This window comes from Physella acuta, unplaced genomic scaffold, assembly GCF_028476545.2.
Source record: "Physella acuta isolate Inbredline_101_S28 unplaced genomic scaffold, ASM2847654v3 ptg001704l, whole genome shotgun sequence".
Taxonomy (NCBI): Eukaryota; Metazoa; Mollusca; class Gastropoda; family Physidae; genus Physella; species Physella acuta.
Window position 1 is genome coordinate 84,714 of NW_026733217.1, and position 16,468 is coordinate 101,181.

The 16,468-nt window shown below is 38.5% G+C and overlaps 2 protein-coding genes across 2 annotated transcripts; both read left to right on the forward strand.

Moving 5' to 3' along the window:
• The first annotated feature begins 738 nt into the window (after positions 1–738).
• Positions 739–4,317, forward strand: LOC131930031 (geminin-like). Its single transcript, XM_059286392.1, has 2 exons — positions 739–743; positions 3,778–4,317. The coding sequence occupies exons 1-2, from the start codon at positions 739–741 to the stop codon at positions 4,130–4,132; spliced, it is 360 nt and encodes a 119-aa protein (XP_059142375.1). The 3' UTR covers positions 4,133–4,317.
• A 2,371-nt stretch (positions 4,318–6,688) lies between these two features.
• Positions 6,689–16,276, forward strand: LOC131930032 (transmembrane protein 45B-like). Its single transcript, XM_059286393.1, has 7 exons — positions 6,689–6,813; positions 9,220–9,325; positions 10,113–10,271; positions 12,541–12,684; positions 14,169–14,294; positions 14,526–14,683; positions 16,057–16,276. The coding sequence occupies exons 1-7, from the start codon at positions 6,721–6,723 to the stop codon at positions 16,183–16,185; spliced, it is 915 nt and encodes a 304-aa protein (XP_059142376.1). The 5' UTR covers positions 6,689–6,720; the 3' UTR covers positions 16,186–16,276.
• Positions 16,277–16,468: the final 192 nt, after the last annotated feature.

The window sequence follows — 16,468 nt, forward strand, 5'->3', positions numbered from 1 at the left end:
CGTTAGGATTTAGTGTTTGGGGCGGAGATAATCTCGGGGGGGGGGGGGGGGTTGACTTGAAAATGAGGGCAAGGGTCTAAAAACCCAGTAGATTTCGTGTGCTAGGTCAACCGTGACCGCGTCTTGTCACGTAGACTGGGTACTCGTCACGTAGACACAGGTCCCAGAATTGTGTCACGCGTAGTCGCCACGTTGACTCGACGAATGTGTCACGGTTGAAATACGTGATTAGTAGAAACGTGTCTTGCGTAACCCGCTCTGTATCGTCCAAGTGTCGTCTCACTCTCCATTGGTACGGGTGTCCTAAGTTTTTCAAGATCATGACAAAATTTGCTGACCAAAATATTCCGCCAGGGTGCTTTTAAGTAGTAAAACGTAGGTTGATATGTTGTTAGCTGTCAAGAAGACTGAAATCAAACGTGAATATGCTAGTTGGGATCTCGTCAAGATAAGCTTCGACAAAGTTAACTCTTACGACCAAAAAAGATTATATGAAAGAGGATATAAGGCGTGTACCTTTATGTTTTAATCCTGGCCAACCCTAACCCTAACCCAAACCATGACCTTGAACCTAACCTTAACCCTGACCCTAACACTGAAACTAAAACTTAGCTGAAAGTAACCCCAAATCTGTGTGCATTAAATTTGAGCTGGCACTAAAAAGACCGACATAGACAAATGGCCGATACAGATAAATAGCCGGCATAGAAAAAAGAATGACATAGACAAAAGGCCAGTATGAGGTAAAGGCCGATGTTGAAAAAAGACCGACATGTATTTTAACAAAATGTCGAAATGGAAAAATGTACGGCATGGACAGAATTCCGAAGATGAAACAACGACGTGAGAAAACGGCTGACCTTAATTTTCTTTACATTGCCTTAAGGCCTAAGGCAAATATGCATCCAAACTCAAGACTTTCGGACTAGCGTTTACCACTCTACTGTACGACCATACGATAAACCTTACTAGAAATGTAAGCCTTTTTGTGCAACAAGTTTAAAGAAACGAAGAAGTCTGATATGATACGAAAAGTAAAGCGTCTGTTCATTTTTTAAATATTTACTGCCTACATACTAGAACTTTACCAATAGTAAAACCATAATGTAGTTTCACATACTGAATTAGCAAAGTGATATCGTTGATAGCTTAATGGGCTGGACTTGCTATAGTTACTGTCATAATCAGGAAATCAATTCCAGTAGAAATTGAAGAATAAAATCAATATGTTCCCATCGATTAGGGAGGGAGTTCGAAACTCGATAGTGAAAAGGAGATAGAAGGAACTGGTGTGTGATTGGTTAACTGCAAGATCTAGTTAGGATTTGAGTATAGATAGGTTGACCTCGATTGCTCAGCTATTTGTTATATTTTGTTTTGCTAAACTGTGATGCGAAATTCTAAATATGACAAGCGGTTTGCTATATGTAAGCTGTTTGATGATATATTCATCTGTAAGCTGTTTGATTATATATTCATCTGTAGGCTGTTTAATATATTTAGCAGTAGAATTTTCGATGACTTTGTGCTTTCTCTGTTATTCAACATATTCATTTGCTATAAAGTCTCCTGGCTGGTATGATTAGCTGTAACTGTCGACTGAAAATCGATGGCTTAATTTATCAATCACATTCGAACGGCGAATGTCTTTTATTGACGGGTCCAAACACCCACAGATGTTCAAGTCGTATCTGAACCCGCGATCAACACATTTTGTTCATGAACAGACTTGTAGTCTAGCAGTTTAAAATAGCAACATGAAAAAATAATCATGTCAGCTATACAATGGCCTAGTCCGAGCGTGGGTCCCCCCTAAATACCGGTATCCTAGCAACGTGTAAACAATGACTAAGTTAAAAAAAATCAGTGTTGGGTCGAATCTTAATTTACATAAGTTGACCTAAAATAAACTTGTCCTTTATGGGTGGAATACATTACTGCGCAGTCACATTGGTTGCGTCAAGACAAACTAGACATATTTGATCACAGGTTAATTAATTTTAATTACACCGAAGCTCATTTAAGTTTTTAATTAACTAGGTTGAGATTTGATCGCCAGGACTCACGTGATAAATTGATGGGAAATCGATTTCCTAATTAAACGTTAAGCTAGTTGTACTTTTTAATTTTTGTTTTACTCAGTCGAAGAATTTGGGGTTCAATTCCGTTATATGGTTACATACAGCTATTGCCTAGTGCCAGTTATACTTAGCATAATGCGCAACAACACTTGCTAAGCTTATGAGTTACAGTTGATGTTAGCCAATAGTATGAGTTTATTGATTACAGTTACAATTCGTTAGGGCTTAGATTATGGACTCTTTAGCAATGTTTCTTTCAGTCTTTTTTTCTCCTAAGTGGTACTTGAAACTTTCGGTTGGGGAGGGGGGGAAGGGGGTTGGGAGGCGGACTAAATTTTCCAAGTAGCGGCCACTGGTAAGAGTATGTAAATTACTTCCGCCGGGGGGTGGGGGGGGGGGGGGATTTACTTCGGGGGTTGGGGATACATGGAGATACATGAAAGGAACCCGGCCGTTTAGGTAGAATTAGAAATAAGGAGTAACATGTCATTCGTTATGTAAACGTGGGGAAACATGCACAACTTTTGAGTCAAAAGGAATCTTCACCGACTTGCATTTTCTATTGTCTTCTAAACATGCATTTAAAATTAAAAAAAAATAACTCGTTTCAAAGCAAATTTCATAAAGCTTTACTTAACAGTTGAGAATAGAAGCGCGTGGTTTAAAATATTTAAAAACTGCTAAGTGTTTGTTGATCCTCCTACCCCCTCCTCCCACCCCACCTACCCCTATATACAGTCCACTCTGAATCTGTATTTAATTTATTCAATTCGTTTCTTTACCTTCAATAGAAGCTTCGTTTGGGTTGACGGTGTTGTGTTATTCTACTGGTACAATTAAACTTAGAGACGCATGACTAATAAGCTGGTTTAAAAAACAACAACACTTATTAACATATCTATACCCCTTATACTGATCAATGTCGTCCATTAAAATCTAAGTGGATTCAGGAGACTTGGGTCTTTTACATGTCGCATGTAATTTAGTGACTTCTAGAAATTGCGAAATCGGGGTGGGGAGGATAGAAAAAAAGAGGGGGAGGGGGGTGGAAGTAGCTATTAGTCTAAGGCTGTATAAGTGATCATACATATTAAAGTTTACTTGTTTTTTAACTTTACTCTCCAACGCATATATATACATATATATATATATATATATATATATATATATATATATATATATATATATATATATATATATATATATATATATATATATATATATATATATATATATATATATATGCCTACATATACACGTGTGTGATGTGTGCCTGTGTGTATGTAAAGAGGCGACACGTCTAATACAATGATACTGATAAACAATATATCTGATAAGGGGGAAGTCACACAGAGAAGGGAAGTAACAAAATAGGGGAAGTCATTAAAGGGAGGGGAAGTCACCCTCAGAGTGGAAGTAATTTACAAAGGAGGAAGCCTTCTGTTTGTCTTTGAGGAACAGGATCTTTGGGGTACATATATTTCCTTATTGATTTTCTTCGCGTTCTGGCGTCAATATATTTCAAAGGCCAGACGTGCCCAAACAGGTAAAACAGCTTACAAAGCGTCGACTTCAAACCATGGAAAAAACCTTTTGAATTTCAAGCGGCGAAGTTCGTTTAGCTTGTAGATCTTAAGGAGCTGTTGAGAAAATTTATAGCGTGCCTTTGATACGCCGTTTATTTGTAAGTTTCAAGCGTGAACAATGATGAAGTATCAGAAACATATTGGAAAGATTTAGCGGAGGAAAGGAGAAGAGGCCTAAAGGAAGCACTGGTCGAAAATGAACGACTGACAATAGAAGTAGAAAAGTTACGTGAGGAAAACACAAGACTGTCTGAAATGGCACAAGAAGCTGAAGCTCTGAAGGAATTACTCAAGGATGTGATATCTGATGATGAAGAGGCAGAAAGTCCTGAGGATACAGAAACACAGATCCAAGAACTTGACCAATCTGCACAAGAGCCAAATCACAATTCCACCAGTGTAAAGGACCAGCCTGACCTATCAACCAACCGGATGAAATCTGATGATGAGAGCTCATCTTCCTAATACAGTTCTACTTTTAAACAATGTCAATGCAGTATTTTAAATGTCAGTCAAGTTTGTATTTGTTATTTTACTCAACTTTTCAATGAAATGTAAAATGTTTGTTTAATTGGATACAATCTTTCATACATTTGGACTGGGATCAGTAAACACTTGATTTCATTTTTTAAATTTACTTTTTTGTAAGAAAATCCATGTTTGGTATACTGTTTTTGTTTGTTATCATTAATGAATCAATAAAACATAATGCTGTACATTTGTTGAAAGGACAAGACTAAAAGGACTATGCAGCCCACCCCAGAAAGGCTTTTTATATTAGGATTGATTGTATGTTAGCACTAGTGTACAAACTAAAGTTTAAGTGAATCAACATATCAGTCAATTATTTCTTCCTTTACTTTTATTTGGTTTATTGTAAATGTTGGAAATCCCACATAACTTGTTTTATTGTTAGCCAACTAGGCAATGGTGTCCATGTATTCCTGTTATGAAGTCTTGACAGTTGTATGAATGGTTGGATTATTTTCCAGCATTTGTAATATACTCAAAGAGAATTAAAATATGCCTAGTCTTTTTCATAAAAAAAAAAAAGTTGTAAGTTTCAAGCCGATGATGAAAACAGTAATAGTAAAGCGAACTTGCAAGGTAAACTGACGCTGTAAATTACATGTCTGAAGAAGAAAAACTTTAAGGTGTTAGTGATGTGTTAGTGGTGTTAGTTTACAAGGTATTGATGGTACAGAAAATTTAAACAAGGGGGATAATTTGAGAAAGACAAAAACACAGCGAAGGGAGAGAATAACACAGTTAAGGGAGATAATGACACAGTTAAGGGAGATAATGACACAGTTAAGGGAGATAATGACATAGTTAAAGGAAATAATGATATAGTTAAGGGAGATAATTATAAAGTTAAGGGAGATAATTATAAAGTTAACGGAGACAATGACACAATTAAGGGTGATGATCGCTAAACCAAGGGGAACAATAATACAGTTAAAGGACATACAACACGGGCCAGTAAGACAGTTGCTAAGGACTTTCTAAAAAACCATAACTACCAACTCTACCGAGGGCGAAGATTAACGAAAGTTTAAATCGCAATATATCTTTATTCGAATAAGAAGTGTTTGGTTAGCTTATCAAAACACAAACACTGACAATTATATTCAGACCGTCATATTTGTGAAGGCTATGTTTTTCAGGGACGTCCTAAAAACCCAAAACAAAAACACATAGATGTATTTGTACTTTTAGATTGAGGAGTCAACTTTTTGCGTGAGAAAATTGTACGCATGGCTGGCAGGAGTCAACTTTCTGCGTGAGAAAATTGTACGCATGGCTGGCATACCGTGTCGCGTCTGCTTCAAGTAGAACCAAACCGTTTTACGTGGCACTCTCCTGGTGCATGTCTACCTGCTCAATCTGGAACTCAATCTATCACGTTTTCCCTTCGGCGGCACCTTCGCAGTTATTGCAGCAATTAGAAAGTAAAGTTAAAATCACGAATCTTCGAAATATATCTCCCACCCCACTTTATTTTATATAACAGTGACATAATATATTGTAGCATCTAGATTAAGCAAAAAAAGAAATGAAAGAAAATCTCCTTTGGTCTACCACTATTACTGCAGTACGTTGCTTCCGTAGTTTCTTTTAGTAATCTACTCTGGGGGAGGGGGGGGGGGGAGATGACTAAAATGTATACACATAATTTATGTAGAAAATTTATACAGAGATTTATATAGAAAATATAACTTTTACCAGTGTCCGCTCCCCCCCCCCCCCCCGGAAAATTGTATACACCCCAAAAAATAAAAAAAATTCAAGTGCCCCCCCCTCCCATCGAAGAAAAATGTCTGAAAGAAACACTGGTTGCTTCCCCTACCATTACTACTACACTCGTCTTATTACTCTTGCTTATTTTAACCTCACATGATTAAACCAAATAGTTTAGGGGAAACAATCTCAAAGAGAGTCAACTCTATATGGGTTCTGCCCCTTCGTTATTTTAAAAATGCAAACATTGAATAATAATTGTAGAAACTAATAATCTGCTTGCAAAATATCACAAAATCATATACTAAAACACTAAGAAGAAAACAATGCTGTAATATAATTTAAAATATTATTCACTTAAAGATTATAATTTTCGATTTTTTTACGCATTTTCTTTAGAAACTAAAACCTTAAAAAAACAACAACAGAGGAATCTGAAATTTAATCATGATTCAGATTTATCGATCGAAGGTCAATAAACCTAGTGATTTAGTAGATCGATATATCGAACTAACAGATCCAGGTCATTCGCCAAGCTGACCTGATTTAATCTTTTCCCCCACATAAACACTGATTTTTTTGGTGTCTTTTTAAAGGAATTTTACAGCCATGTTACCAATAAGCAGGTGCCCATATAGCGATATATATCGTTAAAATAAATCCAGCTCAGGAATATCGAGTTTAAAATAACGTCGCCTACAGAAAAAACACTCCACTCGTAGCTTGTGTAGGGAGATTGTTATCATTTAATATCATTTGTTATTGCAGATTGTGTGTTGACGTCAGGGGTCGAATAACACCACTTTCCGGTCATGGGGTCATTCTGGGGTCACGTGGATGAGGGACTTTTCTTTATCATTATAGCTGTGTGGTGGATGTTGCACGCTTTCAGGGAGTACATCTTGGTGAGTACATTATGTGAGTACATCTTGGTGAGTACATTATGTGAGTACATCTTGGTGAGTACATTATGTGAGTACATCTTGGTGAGTACATTATGTGAGTACATCTTGGTGAGTACATTATGTGAGTACATCTTGGTGAGTACATTACGTGAGTACATCTTGGTGAGTACATTATGTGAGTACATCTTGGTGAGTACATTATGTGAGTACATCTTGGTGAGTACATTATGTGAGTACATCTTGGTGAGTACATTATGTGAGTACATCTTGGTGAGTACATTATGTGAGTACATCTTGGTGAGTACATTATGTGAGTACATCTTGGTGAGTACATTATGTGAGTACATCTTGGTGAGTACATTATGTGAGTACATCTTGGTGAGTACATTATGTGAGTACATCTTGGTGAGTACATTACGTGAGTACATCTTGGTGAGTACATTATGTGAGTACATCTTGGTGAGTACATTATGGTGGGTACATTATGGTGGGTACATTATGGTGGGTACATTATGTGAGTGCATCTTGGTGAGTACATTATGGTAGGTACTTTATGGTGGGTACTTTATGGTGGGTACTTTATGGTGGGTACATTATGGTATCTTATAGTAAGTACATTATGGTGAGTACAGTATAGTGGGTGCTTTATAATGAGTATATCTTGGTGAGTACAATATAGTGAGTACATTATGGTGAGTATAGCATGGTGGGTACTTTATGATGAGTATATCTTGGTGAGTACAATATGGTGAGTACAGAATAGTGAGTACATTATGTGAGTACATTATGTGAGTATATTATGTTAATACATTATGGTGGGTACATTATGGTGAGTAAATTATGGTGAGTACCTTATGGTGAATACATTATTTTGGACACAAAATCAAGGTTAAGAGAATAAACGCGTGTTAGTATATGGCTAGAAGCGATGTCTTCTAGATGGACAATTCGATGATAAGCTTAAGCTTATATAAATATATATATATATATATATATATATATATATATATATATATATATATATATATATATATATATATATATATATATATATACTAGAAAAATGGCCCGTTGAGGAAGGGTACAACGGGCGCTAGGCTGATAGTGCTGTCTCTTTTCTCTAAACTAAAACCACCCCCACCCCCCACACACCACCCCACCCCCCCCACCCCACCCCCCATCCCTCCACCCCCCCCCCCCCCCAAAAAAAAAACATGTCTACCGTCCCATTCAACGAAATATAATTATATACTTTTTCCAGTGTCCGCCTCCTCCCAGAAAATTCTACCCCCGCCCCCGAAAATTTCAAGTACCCCCACCCCTCTCCGGGGAGGAAAAAGTCTGAAAGAAACACTGAAACCAACCCACCCACCCACACACCACCCCCCCACCCCCCACCCCCACACACCACCCCACCCCGCCCCCACACACCACCCCCCCCCCCCACACACACCCGCCCCCCCACTCCCCCACCCCTCCACCCCCCCCCCCCCAAAAAAAAACATGTCTACCGTCCCATTCAACGAAATATAATTATATACTTTTTCCAGTGTCCGCCCCCTCCCAGAAAATTCTACCCCGCCCCCGAAAATTTCAAGTACCACCACCCCTCTCCGGGGAGGAAAAAGTCTGAAAGAAACACTGGTGTCGCGCTTAGCCACTACCCGAAGAATTGCATTAAAGAAATTGCAAGAAAACCACTTTTTAGATTAGACATATTAATTAGGCGGTAATTTTATTATAGAGTATCGATAAAGAAATTTCTTTTGAGTTAGGGAGGGGGGGGGGGGGGGGGCTCAGACGTTCTTACGCGGGGGTGGGGCTTCGCCCCTACCCGAAGAATTGTATGAAAGAAACTCTTCACGCAAACCATTTAGATTAGACAACATTTCCTTTTTATTCAATGTTTACGCGATAATCAATGACGTCATTATATTACTGTGTGCACTTTCCGCCTTGAGATTATTTTCAACTCTATGCTAAATGTGTCGACGTCATACTTCGTCTTTCGTTTCACTGTGAGAGTTTTTAAATTGCTTGTGTTTTCTCTAGAGCGTTCTTGTCAGACAGATAGATAGATAGATAGATAGATAGATAGATAGATAGATAGATAGATAGATAGATAGATAGACAGACAGCGAAACTATTATTATAGATATATATATATATATATATATATATATATATATATATATATATATATATATATATATATATATATATATATATATATATGAAGCTAGAGTGAATGCGAAAGATAGAAAGTCAACGAGTGCTAGCAATGAATTATTAAAGAAATTTAAAAAAAGCCAAATTATTGACATACGTACATTTTTAATATTTTTGTGGTCCCACGAAGCTAGTAAAGTTACCAAACGGTCACAAGTCCCGTTTTTTTTCCACCAGGCTGAGAGCAGAGGTGTCCAAATGAGACCAAACATCCACTATGACGTCATGATCAAGAGACCGCTGCCTATTGAGATAATTTTCAAGATCCTCTTCCCCATCGTTGGTAATCATTGTCTTCTAAATTGATTGTTTTGTTTTTTAACTACCATTTGTCAGTGAAATTCAATTTGTTATTGGTGGAGAAAAATCTGTAGCGCTATTTGCCTTCTTTATTCTGATATAATTTTTGTTTGAGATGTTAAAAATAAGAAATAAATGTTCCATTTAACATGCAAAAATGATGTTAGTCTAAATGTCATCTATAGTTGATGTCATCCTTTTTTGGACGATTTTAACGGACCCCCCTCCTCCCCACCGTCACTCATCGTCACGCCCTCCTCGTAATATGACATCACTCACACTTGATACACACAATTACACACACTAATACACACACGAATACACAGACTAATACACAGACTAAAACACAGACTAATACACACACTAATACACACACTAATACACACACTAATACACACACTAATACACACACTAATACACACAAGCACGCACAAAAACAAAAAATACACAAACACAAGCACAAGCACGCACAAATGCACACCCCAAAAAGATACAAAAAACACACAACATCACACAGACAAACACACAAATACACAAAAAAATACACACAAAAATACACATACAAACATACATAAACACATACAAATACACACACACACAAACACATACACATATACATAAACACATAAAAACACAAAAACAAAAACACACACGAATACACACACAATTATATACACATAAATACACAAACAAACACAATCACACACAAGCACACAAACCAACACACAAACGTACACACACTATTAAAACTCTCAAACCTCCAACCCCAGGTTTTCTAGGTGAGCTCCTAGACGGCGGCGTCCACTTCCAGGACGAGCACGGCAACTTCGTCAAGCTCATCTATCAGCAACACATGACCATCTACGGCATCTTCATCATCCACGGCATCACCGACCTCATGGCATGGTTTAGGGTCCCACTGTTCCCAAGTAAGTCGACAGTAGTGATAGTGTACCTTCCAGGCATCACTTCGAGGAGAGGGGGGGGGGGAAGCAGTGGCGTAGGTAGGGGGGGGGGGGGGTTAGTGGGGGTCATACCCCCCATAGACCCCTCGGTATATATATAAAGTATGAGGGGGGTGCAAATCGAAAGTTTGAGGGGGGGGGGGGTGCAAATCAAAAGTCTGAGGGGGTGGGGGGTGCAAATCGAAAGTTTGTCCCCGGGTAAAAATTGGAAACCCCCCCCCCCCCCCCCTTGAGACGATCCTGGCTACGTCACTGGGGGGAAGCGGAGCCCTTTCCGAAAAACCTCTACCGAACTAGAAAAAAATATAATTTATATAGAAAATATATACTTTTACCAGTGCCCACCCCATTCCCCGGAAATTTTAGTCCCCCCCCCCCTCTACCCGAAAATTTCAAGTACCCCTCCCCGGAGAAAAAAGTCTGGAAGAAACACTGAGTAGTAATAAAGCTGGTTGTTAAAGGTCAGTTGTAGGTTTGATATAAAATAGGTTAAAATAATCTAGAATTAGGGGAGAATGCGTGTGTGAGTTGAGTTTACCCTTGTGTATTGTTAACCCCGGTGTGTTTATGTTTTGTTATCCCAAGGTCGAATGCGGTATAAAAGCTGGAGTGAATGATTGTCAGGGGTTAGTTGATAGCGGGTAGGACGAGGGCTACTCGGGAATGTATATATTTGAGACGGAATAAAAGTAGTGAAGGCCGTCACGAAGTGTTGTTGTTTATCTGAAACTAACCTGGACGCAGAGGCGTAGCGAGGGGGGGGGGGGGTGCAAAATATATAGAGAAAAACTTGAGGGGGGGGGTGCAAATCGAAAGTTTGAGGGGGGGGGTGCAAATCGAAAATTTGGTTTGTCCCCGGGAAGGGTCGCTACGCCTCTGGGGCGGTGACACCATTAAGTGCCGCACCGGGTGACACCCGACCTCGCTACGCCACTGCCTGGACATAACACAGGTTGTGTTAGTATCCTCACTAACTGAATACAATAACAGCTATAAAGGACGTTTCGACCCAAGGTCTTCGTCAGCACACAACAGTGTAGTTAAAGACTAGACAAAAAAAAGATAAAAAGTGATATAAATTTGGACTTACCTAAACAACGAAAACACGTCTTGTCTAAATGTCATGATAACCAATCGAAAAGACACGTGATAAAGGACGCTTGGACAACTTTTAGGGGTTGGGGGTTGGAGGTTATTAAGTAAGTCAACACACAGACATAGTTCTTATTCTATCATTGCTTTACTCTCATGAAAAAGCTAGCTGACGGTCCACGGTGAAGTATTGAGTTCACCTGTTTCAATGACCTCGGCATTTAAAAGGATAGTGTTGTTTGCCCAGCCGACTTTACTTTCCTTTACGTCACTCAGTGACCTTCAAACTTGAGACACTCGAGTTAGCAGGTGTACGTTCTACCATCCGACCACCATACTTAATTTTCACTGTCTTGCATGAATATAGTTTGGAATAATTATTTCACATTTGTAATCATAGTTATTTTTTTTATGTCAGGAGTATTTCCATGAAAAAAATATTTCTTTACGAAAGCATTTCTTACTGTAAATGTCACAAAAACCATCTAAGCACATATTCATAAGGACCAGTTCAGCACTCTGTCGCCGCAAGCATGTTTTCATTATTTATTTTCCAAAAATTGTTTAAAGTATTTGTGAGATAACATTTTAATCAATGGGACATAACTGCGTAAAAATAGTGCTATTGTGTCAAATTGAAGTTACCTCGCTTTATTTCATTATTGTCTTATTACTCCGACCAACAAATGATGATTTGAGATAAGAATTATATTGTTACCAAAACTTGAATCAAAGTTTATCAGACTTGATTGCCATTACAAAATTAAACGTGTGCTGAAACTAGCGAGAACAAGAAATCACTTTTGTTTTTGTCTCATTTTCCTATAAGTACAGTAAAGTACCCTTTTGAGCCTGACGGTGCGTGGGCCAAATAAAGTAGAGTTTACCTAAAGCCGTCTTTACTTTCCCTAACGCGAGTCAGGTACCCATCAGAGCTGGGTGAACTCACGAATTCGAGCTCAGGATTCGAACTCTATACTTTTCGTGTTCTCAGTCCAATTCGACCACGCCGTTCCATAACCCTTTTATTCTTATAAACATCCACTACACAAAATAATGGATTTTAAATCAACTTTAAAACAAACAAACAACAAAAAACTAATTAGCTAATTGATGTAGAATTTAATTTCTTCCCCACCAGACTTCAACTACCTGACGGCCTTCCTGTCCTTCATGTGGTACGGCGTGGCGTTCTACTACCACGCCAGCATGCACGGCAAGGAACCAGTCGAGACCATCGTTCACATCCTGCCCATCTACGTCATGTTCATGATCAGCCTGGCCAGTAGGTTTAAACCTCTTGTACTTTTATAGTGGCCAGTAAGTTTAAACCTCTTGTACTTTTATATTTGCTAGTAGGTTTGAACCTCTTGTACTTTTATATTTGCTAGTAGGTTTAAACTTATTGTACTATTTATTGGCTAGGAGGTTTAAACCTCTTGTACTTTTTATATTGGCCAGTAAGTTTAAACCTCTTACGTTTATATTGGCCAATAAGTTTAAACCTCTTACTTTTATTTTGGCCTGTAGGTTTTAACCTATTGTACTCTTATATTATCCATTAGGTTTAAACCTCTTTTACTTTTTATTGGCCAGTAGTTTTAAACCTGTAGTAGTTTTACTATTTAAGGCCACCCATTTTCGCTAATACTGTACTGTTATACTTAAGGACATTATCACTAGTTGATTTAAGACTCATTTAGTTTTGCTATTTAAAGCCATATATCTTTACTAGCGGGTTTAAATATCATTTTGTTTTCTATTTCTGTTTAACTATGTCCTATATTCCAGCTTAACTATGTCCTATATTCCAGTTTAACTATGTCCTATATTCCAGTTTGTGTCTTATATTCCACTTCAACTATGTCCTATATTCCAGTTTAACTCTGTCCTATATTCCAGTTTAACTATGTCCTAAATTCCAGTTTAACTATGTCCTATGTTCCAGTTTATGTCCTATGTTCCATTTTATGTCTTATTTCCCAGTTTTACTTTGTCCTATATTCCAGTTTATGTCTTATTTCCCAGTTTTACTTTGTCCTATATTCCAGTTTATGTCTTATTTCCCAGTTTTACTTTGTCCTATATTCCAGTTTATGTCTTATTTCCCAGTTTTACTTTGTCCTATATTCCAGTTTATGTCTTATTTCCCAGTTTTACTTTGTCCTATGTTCCATTTTATGTCTTATTTCCCAGTTTTACTTTGTCCTATATTCCAGTTTATGTCTTATTTCCCAGTTTTACTTTGTCCTATATTCCAGTTTACGTCTTATTTCCCAGTTTTACTTTGTCCTATATTCCAGTTTGTCTTATTTCCCAGTTTTACTTTGCCCTATATTCCAGTTTGTCTTATTTCCCAGTTTTACTTTGTCCTATATCCCAGTTTATGTCCTATGTTCCAGTTTATGTCCTAAGTCCCAGTTTATGTCCTATGTTCCAGTTTATGTCCTATGTTCCAGTTTATGTCCTATGTTCCAGTTTATGTCCTATGTTCCAGTTTATGTCCTATGTTCCAGTTTATGTCCTATGTTCCAGTTTATGTCCTATATTCCAGTTTATGTCCTATGTTCCAGTTTATGTCCTATATTCCAGTTTATGTCTTATTTCCCAGTTTTACTTTGTCCTATATTCCAGTTTGTCTTATTTCCCAGTTTTACTTTGTCCTATATCCCAGTTTATGTCCTATGTTCCAGTTTATGGCCTATGTTCCAGTCTATGTCCTATGTTCCAGTTTATGTCCTATGTTCCAGTTTATGTCTTATTTTCCAGTTTTGCTGGAGATCAAATGGAGGGAAGGCGTCTGGACGATGGTCGTCAGGTCTTATGGAGTACTCACGCTGGGCACGTGGTTCTTACATGTGGCCTTCATGCTGTACGTGCACGACCGGTTTCCAGGTAAGTCAAGGTTACGATCGATTTACTAGTAAGTCAAGGTCACGATCGATTTAATAGTAAGTCAAGGTCACGACCGTTTTCCAGGTAAGCCAAGGTCACGATCGATTTACTAGTAAGTCAAGGTCAGGATCGGTTCCGAGATAAGTGAAGGCTGTGATTATCGTGGATATTATGTGGACATACAAAACTCAACCCATTGTCTGGGCTCTACATAAATGTTTTACTTGACAGGGGGCGAGGCTTCAAACCTGGACAGGACTGACCCCAACAACGTCACATATGTCAAGGCCATGTTCGGCCTTCACCTTCTGGCCAACCTTGTGATCAGTCTTCTGCTCTACGCCATGGTCTACGTCACCTTGAGGATAAGGTTAAAGGTTCACATCAAGGTCAGAAAAAAATATTTTTCACCTTATATATTGATGGATAATTTGAGGTCGGCGTGGTCTGGTCGATTAAGCTCATCGTTGCTTAATCGAAAGGCCACGAGTTCGAATCCGGGCCAGATGAGGCTCGATTCTCCAAAATTAAACAACTGCCTTGTAGTTTGTTCGTGGTTGGACACGGCTATGGGAGACAATAAAAAAAAAAGAAAAGCAGGCTGAATTCGGAGTCAGTGGCCTCTATAGCGTAAAACAAATTGACTAGTCAATACATATTTGTGTTGAATGAAGTAAACGAACACTTAAATAGTATTTTTTTGTGTGTGATTTTTAAAATGCATGCTGACGTGTAATTGGTATTTTGTTATTTTAATCGTGTGTATCAACCTGATGTTAATATAGATTTGTGTGGTTTTCTAATCAAAGTATTTATCATTACTTAACATTTAGTTTTTTTTTTTCTAAAGAGGTCTGTATCAGCCATTGCTGGCGTTTCAAAACTGCCCCACTAGGGTTTATATAATTTCGGGAGTTTATATATTATTTTGTTAGGTTTAAAAGGTTTAAATCAGGTTTTTTTTACAGACTTTTTCCTCCGGTGAGGGAGGAAGGGGGGGGGGGGTGACACTTGAAACTTTAAATGGGGGGGGGGGTCTAAATTTTCCATGGGAGGGGGGAGGGCCTGACACTGGAAAAGTAAGTATTTTCTATATAAATTTTATTTCGTTGGGGTGAAGTGGGGAAAAGGGGGGGGGGGGGGTAGAAGAGATGCCCGAAAGACCAGCCTCTTTGAATATGACATAAAAATTAAGGCCGGTTTAGAAAAATTCTAAATTAAAAATATTATGCTAGAGATTAGATTTGGGTTAAAATTGAGTTTAAGGTTAGAGTGTATCAGTGTATAGATAGAGCTGTAGATGGATGTTGAAACAAAGGTTAGGTTTACTATTTACACAGAGCATCAGTGTTCATGCACACAGTATTAAAAATGTGTTCACGATTTATTAGCATTGAATTATTACTTTTTTTCCCCACCTCGTAAATGAGTAAAGTTCATTTTATAACCTGACGGTCCGTGAAGTAGTGTTCACATGTTTCTGTGACCTCAGGAAGAGATAGTGAGATCAACACTTCCCAGCCTCTTTTCCTTTCCCTAACTTGAGTTGGGTACCCATCAAAACTGGGAAGACTCAGTAAAGTTCTACTGACTTCTACCCGAATTCGAACTCGAGAGTTTCGGGTTAGCAGTCTAGCGCTCTACAAATAGGCCACACCGCCCGACACGTTTCCCCTGTAAGGTCTCACTAAATACATCAATCTGTTAGATCTATATACCGGCAGGCTGTTGTAACTAGAATTGTGTGTCCCCTATTCCACAGATGCCCAGATTTGGCGAGGAGAGTGAGAAATATTTCTCGCTGAAAAGTTACAAGAAACTCAAAGCTAAAAACCAGGACACGAGTTCAGAGGATAGCTCACTGCTAACAAACGACCAGCCAACCATCTGATCAAGCCAACCATTTAACCATCCAACCATCTGACCAGCCACCCATCTGACCAACCAACCATCTGATCAACCAACCATCTGACCATCCAACCATCACACCATCCAACCATCTAACAACCAACCATCTGATCAAACAACCATCACACCAGCCAACCAGCTGACCATCCAACCATCACACCATCCAACCAACTAACAACCAACCATCTGACCATCCAACCATCTGACCATCCAACCATCTGACCAACCAACCATCTGACCAACCAACCATCTGACCAACCAACCAT

What these genes read in the sequence shown, in the direction of transcription:
- LOC131930032 (XM_059286393.1), top strand. Translation starts at nt 6,721, where the DNA reads ATGGGGTCATTCTGGGGTCACGTGGATGAGGGACTTTTCTTTATCATT. An exon ending in GATCCTCTTCCCCATCGTTG is followed by an intron (nt 9,326 to 10,112) that starts GTAATCATTGTC and finishes CTCCAACCCCAG; the next exon opens with GTTTTCTAGGTGAGCTCCTA. An exon ending in GGTTAAAGGTTCACATCAAG is followed by an intron (nt 14,684 to 16,056) that starts GTCAGAAAAAAA and finishes CCTATTCCACAG; the next exon opens with ATGCCCAGATTTGGCGAGGA.